Source organism: Lucilia sericata, unplaced genomic scaffold, assembly GCF_015586225.1.
Source record: "Lucilia sericata isolate MDLA Ls3-8-SP2 unplaced genomic scaffold, ASM1558622v1 Contig000002F_arrow, whole genome shotgun sequence".
Lineage (NCBI taxonomy): Eukaryota > Metazoa > Arthropoda > Insecta > Diptera > Calliphoridae > Lucilia > Lucilia sericata.
In genome coordinates, this window is record NW_023994043.1 from 2,301,558 (window position 1) to 2,309,239 (window position 7,682).

General features: G+C 33.5%; 1 protein-coding gene across 1 annotated transcript; it reads right to left on the reverse strand.

Annotated features, from left to right (window-relative positions):
- Positions 1-762: 762 nt before the first annotated feature.
- On the reverse strand, positions 763-1,704 carry LOC119615895. The gene is given in 1 exon segment (XM_037971881.1): positions 763-1,704. A coding segment is annotated over 1 exon segment (753 nt). The 5' UTR covers positions 1,654-1,704; the 3' UTR covers positions 763-900.
- Between the last annotated feature and the right edge of the window lie 5,978 nt (positions 1,705-7,682).

Consider the following 7,682-nt stretch of genomic DNA (forward strand, 5'->3'; position numbering starts at 1 on the left):
ATCAAATTTCTTCAAAAGTTAAATAAAAGAAAATTTAAGGATTGACTTAATTAAAGTCTTTACACATCATTCACTAGACATCAAAAATGTAAAATTCTTAACAGTTTAAGTGTGTATATGTATACACAGCTATATACATAAAATCAGTGGTCCCTAAAATCCTAATTATTATTGCACTTCTTAAATGTCCCACAAAAGTCAAATAAACTGTTCAAGCTCTAATAATCTTAATTGAAAGACATTTTCCAATGGTAATTGCCATGGTAAACAAATTTAATAAATACAGGCACACATACATTGAAACATATAGACACAGATTCTAATACACCATCAGACATGAACAAGCAAAAATATAAAAGCATACATTTAGGGGTAGTTGGTGTTAAAAAGTAAAGCATATGCCTATATGCTGGAAAAAACTGAAATGGTTGAAAAAAAGAGGACATAAAACCGCTTATGAAAATGCCTAAAGATATAATGAATAAAATTAAAAATAAAATATTTTTATAGTCAAAGAAAGTTACCACCGAATAACGGCAAATACTCAAAGTGAACCTTATGAGGCTATAATAATAAAATAATAAAAGAAAATATAACAAAACCCTCCTCCTTGAGAAGCTATAAGATTTTATTTGTGACCAAAGCAACCAAAAGCCATGTTCTATACTCCACTGGATAAAGTACTTAAAAGATTTTAATTATTATGGCCTGCAATAAATGTATAAATGAAAAAACAAAAAAAGAAAAAAAAACCTACAAAAAAATACTTAACAAATTTAATTCAAAAGTTAATTAGAACAAAAATAAAATCCAAAAAAAAAAAATTCAATAAATTCGTTTTAAAATAAAAAGTTTCACTTCAATTCATTTTCATAAATCATTGGCCTCTAGAGTATTTGTTTAATCTCCCTTTTGTAAATGGTGCTCTAGACTAGCAAAACGCTCAAATTAATATTGGCAAAGTTCTCTTAACATTTCTTTGATTTCATTAATAGCGTCAATGAACGATTTTTTATCTTGCTGGAAACATGCTTTAGCAACAAAAGATTCCTTAAAAGTGCCATAGCATTTATTTTGCTTCTCCATTTTTTCATTTACATCCCGCCATTCAGCTTTAACATGTTTTAAATACTCAAAACGTTCAAGACATTTTCCAAACTCGTCATCCAATGTATTCTTCCATTCCATCAGAGTTTTAACCAATTCTCTCAATTCTAATATTTCTTTGTTTTTCTCCCAAATATTCAACTGCAAATCTTGTATTTGCTCTTTAGCATTTTTGTAGCATTTGACTAGTTCCTTGATTTGACACTGCAGCATGTGTTGATTCTTTTGCATTGTACAGATTTCCTTATTTTGGGAGCAATTAAGCAATACTTCATAATTAAGACATTCCTCTTCGGGACATTCGTCTGTTGGTAGTTTTAGGCGCAGTTGCATCAATTGAATACGTCGTTTCATGCAATCCAACTCTTCCATTAGCTGTTTTATATCAAGTTTTTCCTCTTCTGATTTTATTACTTCTTCCGCTTCTTCTTCAAAGTCTGTCGTTTCGGATTCAAAAATCTCAATCTCGTCCTCTTTATCACGTATGGGATTACAGCATAGTGTACGTTGAAAAATGTCCACATCTCTTACTTTTTTCTTGCTCATTGTTTAAAACGAAAGAAAATTAAATTATTAATAATAAAAATATGTTTATATAAAATTACTTGTGTAAAAATTGAAATTTAAACGTCTTCAAAAACCGTATCCCTACAAACAATTAAGTAATAAACTCAGAATATACTAATTTCAGACTTGCTCGTTTTGAGGAGATTTCTCGTCTTGTTCTCATTAGGGTCACCCCATAGTATATTTGTGGTTCTACCCACAGTTTCAATATTCCTAGAGGCCTTATGGGATTCTCTCACTCATATTTTTAAATCAGCTTTTGTTGCGTCGAATGGTTTTGCGTTCGTCAGGTTAACTACCTCGAGCCCCTTCCCTTTAAAGCTACTACATTCGCCCTTTCGTTGCCGACTACTCCCGAGTGGCCTGGTACCCATATGATGTAAACCTTACCTCTGGGAGAGTAATCAGTTGAAGCTTTCTTACAATCCAACGTTTCCAGATTTAATTCTCCTGATTAATCTCCTGATATTGTCCAAATTGTCTTCTGGCTGTCGGTAATATATTTAGGGCTGTGGGTGACATATTTATTCTAATCCAATTTACACATTCCGTTATTGCTCGGACTTCTGTCTGGAAGTTTGTGTTATGATTAGTTAAGCGGTGGTATATTTCTGTTTCTGGGTCTTCAATATAGAACCCCAGGCCCACTTTATCCCCCAATTTAGAGCTATCCGTGTAACAACGGATTCCTACTGATATTTGAACTAGTTTTCCGTTTGACCAAGACATTCTATCTGGTATCAGCGTTTCAAAGTTTCCGACATATTCTGTGTCTGTCCGATGATTTTGCATAACCTTACAATGTGTCCAGTATACATTGATGACGTGTCCTATAACCGCTTTTGGCCAGTTCGCCTATAGTAAAGAGACGTTCGGCTGTAAACGCCGCCTCATATCTTAAATATGTTTCAATGGATGAAATATTTAGCAACGTTTCCAGAGCTTTGGTTGAAGTAGTACACATGACAAAAGTTATACCCAAGCAACATGTACGCTAAACTGCCTGTAGTAGTTTGATATTACTTTTTTGTCATCATTTATATTTTATACTTTTTTTATCTTTTACATCAATGGTGAATATATCTCAGAATGACGGACTTATATATCGGGGATTTTTCATCACTATGTCTTCCGATCGGGATGAAATTTGCAGCAAGTCCTATTGGATAGTAATTTATAAACAATTTTCCACAAGAAGAACACCCTGAGTTAAAGTGGGTTAAAGTTTGACATTTTTCCAAACATGTGTTTCTTTTCATCTATGTAACTTATATCCTATTGTTCTTAGCAGATAGTTCCAAATAGTTATATAGCTATAGCTATATATTTCTCCCAAGGAGGTATTTTAGACCAAACAGTCTATCTTCATTCCTTCGAGAATGTATTATTAATATACTTGCATATAAGAATATTGATCCTAACCTCCTATCAGCATCACAAAATGTTTATATGGAGGAGAGATCTAATGAGAACTACGCGAGAACTACGCGAAGCTACGGAGAGGAACATTATTCTAGACTGTGTCACCGCACAAGGAGAAGTATTGTCTAAGCTCCTCCGATGAATCCGCTTCTGGTGGAAAGTACGCAAATGATGTTTCCATATTAGATGTGGACTAGGTATTAATGCGATGAAAAAGAAATTTTAGGAGAAAAAAAATTACAGTGTTCACTCTAACTCTCAAGTTGACTAATAGTTTAAAATATTAGAGAGTTATCTGGTATTCCAAACTATCAAGGATCGAACATTTTTCAATACAAAATTTCTTTAATTTATTGTTAAAAAAAATTTACAAACAAAATAAATGTTTTGTAAAAGTTCTTTTATTATAATTTTTATCAGAGAATTTTTAAAATGTTAAAATGCGTTTAAAATAGTGGAATACTATAAAAATGGAATAAATAGTTAAAGTACTGAAGGTTTGTTTTTTCAACCCAATAAAATATTTGTTATTAACTTTCAAGCATTTCTTCTTTCTAAATATTTCCCTAAATCGAATGCACCCTTAAGAATTCAATTTTACAAGCGTAAAACATTTTTGAACACACATGGTTTACATACGAATACAAATATATTAAAGGATATAATCGTGTAAACAATTTTATATACAAACATACATGTACGTATGTTTGTAGTTCAATACATTTATGTAAGTTCATCGATTGTATTTTGTTTAAAATAATGGAAAACACTGAATGAAAATGTCATAAAATTTCATTAGTTTTAATGGCCACATAAATTTTAAGTAAAAAATTAAAATCTTAAAACGTGACTCAATTATTTTTCTATTTCATCAAGATGTCAATTTTATCGTTTTCCATATGAATATTTTAAATACACTTTTCTTTTGTTGTGGCATCCTGAGGAAAAAAACTGTTATTTATGTAAAAACCAATAAAATTAAATCGTCTTTTCTTTGTTTGAATATGATTATCAAAAATATAAATAAATTTTTTGATAAACGTTCTAAAGATTCCTACATACATACGTATTTGTAAGTGAATTGAAATGATGAAAAAAATATGCAAAATAAAACTAAGGGAGTACAAATAAACTGAAGTTTTTGAAAATTATGTTAAATATAATAAATTTCAAAATTCTATTGCTTGTTGAATTTGGTAAGTTGCTGTAAGAAAAAAGAGTCCTTGTCGAAATCATCGACATTCCCCTTTGTCGTATTATTACAACATTCATACATGATTGTGGAACGACACATGTTTATAAGTTCTTTTAGATTTTATTTCAAAAACAAGTAAGAAAGTATAGTCGGGCGTGGCCGACCATATGATACCCTACACCAGTTATGAATATTAAATGTGATTTATTTTTCATAATAAAGCATTTATCTTCAATATTCCCTTGTTCCGATACATTTAAGCAATTTATGGATGAAAATCTAATTTTCTGAAAGAGGCTTTATATGGGGGCTAGGGGCAAATATGGACCAAGCCCGATAAAATTTTGTGAATATATTTATATTTACATAATATTTTATTGTGCTAAATTTCATCGCGATATTTGTGTTTATAAGTTAATTTGGGACATTCAAGTAATTTTCTGAAGGGGACTTTGTATGGGAGCTAGGGTCAAATGGGGCCCGATCTTTATGAAATTTGGCAGGGTCATCCAGACTTCTATAAAACTTAGTTGTGCCGCATTTTATCGATATATCTGTAAATTTAACAAAATTATGAGCTCAAAGGCCCTTTTCGGGGGGTTCTGTTCTATGGGGGCTAGGTGAAATAATGGACCGATTTCAACCATTTTCAATAGGCTTCGTCCTTGGGTCAAACAAAACGTGCGTGCCAAATTTCATCCAATTATCTTGAAAATTGCGACCTGTACCTTGCGCACAAGGTTTACATGGACAGCCAGCCAGCCAGCCAGCCTGCCAGACGGACGGACGGACGGACGGACGGACGGACGGACATAGCTTAATCGACTCAGAAAACGATTCTAAGCCGATTGGTATACTTTAAGGTGGGTCTAGGACGAATATTTTTGTATGTTACAAACATCAGCACAAATCCAATATACCCTCCCCACTAAAGTGGTGTAGGGTATAAATACAATTCATACAAGTACTTTGCAAATGCACACACACACACTATACATATCTACTTAGACTTATATGTGTATGTATGTATGTATGTATGTATGTATGTTTGTTTCTACATAAGTTTTATTTATATCCTGACGATCTGCCTTTTTGCAGTTAAAATAATAAAGTTTTACCGCCTCATATAAATTGTGAGTGACTATGCCTTATTGGCACGTCAGCAGCCCTGCACAAATGTGGGAAATGAAATAAAAAAAAAAAATAAAAAACAGGAAAGAATAGAGAATAGAATAAAGAGAAGTTCGTATGTTGTAATAGTAAGTACTTTTTCTAGGCAGTACTTCCCAAATTACTTGCAGTACAACTCGAACAATAAAGTTTTCTTGGCGCGAATCGACTCTGCAATCAACAGATTTAACAGATTTAATAATAAATTTCACAAAAAGTTTTATTAAGTGCCATAGTATACGAAGTATAGCTTGGACAATGTCATCTATGCAGTCCTTTGAATATTCAGAGTAGAATAGCCTTGCCTTGCAAAAACATAACTTCCGTTTACAACCACGGATATAGGATGGCCTCTGTTGAGTCGGCAACAGCACCTATAGTCGTAACCGGTAGACCGAAGTACGAATCCATCAAATAAGCCGAGACGTGGTTCTTATTCACAGTGCCACACTGCGGAATTCGGTATGAACAGGGTTTACTCTGAACATACCTGCTAGACGGATTATATACTACCGGCATCAAACTAGGGTAGGACCTTTCGAACCAATGACATTCTCTAACTTCCAGTACTGGAGGTACGTGTTGCCAATATTTTTCTACCATTTCCCGTTAAACTATGTCACAAAAACCCGCTAGATTTGTATTTTCGCAAAAGGAAATTTTGTAATTTACCAAATAAATATAAAATATAGACTAGACTTTAGATTAAACTATAGACTAGACTATAAACTAAACTATAAAGGAGAATAAAGACTAGATACTATAGACTAGTCTCAAGTCAAGTATCTAGACTATATACAATGTTTATTACAAAGAATTTGACTTGGGAAAAAACGCTAGAAATATCCAAACGCTTGTTATAAAAATCTTGAAATTTCCCGCTAAAACGCATTTTTTTCCCGCAATTTCCATTTCACGAAAGTCAGATTGGACGGGAAAAACGACAAATTGGCAACACTGATGTCATTGATACAACACGTTAACCATTAACATCTGTATATAGCCTTGCGTTTCTTAATGCTATCACATCAATCGCAATTCGGGTCTGAATAGGAGAACAACTCTCGGGTCATCACCATCTTGTGTTTGTGATTTGGTTTTTGACGGAGTTGCGTCTCACTGGCGCTTGTGTGATGCGTTACTTTGTGTAACTGTTCAGTTATACATTTTCCATCAGTCTCGTGCTGTCGTTTTACCTCGAAGTGAGGTTATGTTTTGACTGGTGGAGATCACAGAATACTCAAACCTTTAATACCCTGGTGGAGACTATTAACACTTCTAAAATTTACTGGTGGATTACTATCGAAAACCTAAGATATGCTTAGAGTTTGAAGGTTCCTTGCTTTCCATATGAAGATATTGGTCGACTTGGAGGATAAACCAACGCTCTGCTATTTAATTAAAAATCCAAATATTTAATTAATTGCGTTAACTAGAAGACACTCTATCGAATTGATTTGGCTTTCTGGATACGGGGACGTTAGCGAAAATGAAAATGCTAACGAATTAATAAATCGACCTGGCACAAAATTGTTTGGAATAAAGACAAGAATGGAATGCAGAATATTCATCCTTTTATGTGACCGCCTCGTTGTACAGGAGCGTATACTGTGATATATTGGCACTAATCTTTTTCATGATCTGGAATGTCTCAAATATATTGATGTCACTCAAAAATCTCACCGAAGAAGGAAGAAATATAAAAACCTCAAAATTACGGAGAAATAACCAAATAACCACCGAGTGTTCTCCCTAAATCGTGAGCTTCTCACATAGGTTAGGTTGATAGGAGGACCTATATTACATTAACTCCGAAGAAATACACCTAAGACAATATCGGGTCCAATTTGTATAGATGTGCTCGTAATCCTTTGTGTCCACTCAGAATACGTACCAGCATACTAACCTCATACTTCCTCATTTTGAGGAGATTTTCACTATTATTCTCATTAGGGTTACCCCATAGAAACTTTGTGGTTCTACCCATAGTTTCATTACTCCAAGAAGTCTTATGGGATTCTCTCACCCATATTTCGTTCGTTACTACCTTCAGCTTCCTTCCCTTTAAAGCTTATACATTCGCCCTTTCCTGGCGGACTACTCCTGGGTGACCTTGTACCCATATGATGTAAACCTTACCTCTGAGAGTGTAAGCGTGTTACTTTTAGTTTAACTCCTATGGATGAAATATCAATATTGAGGTTTAAACATATTAAGAAAC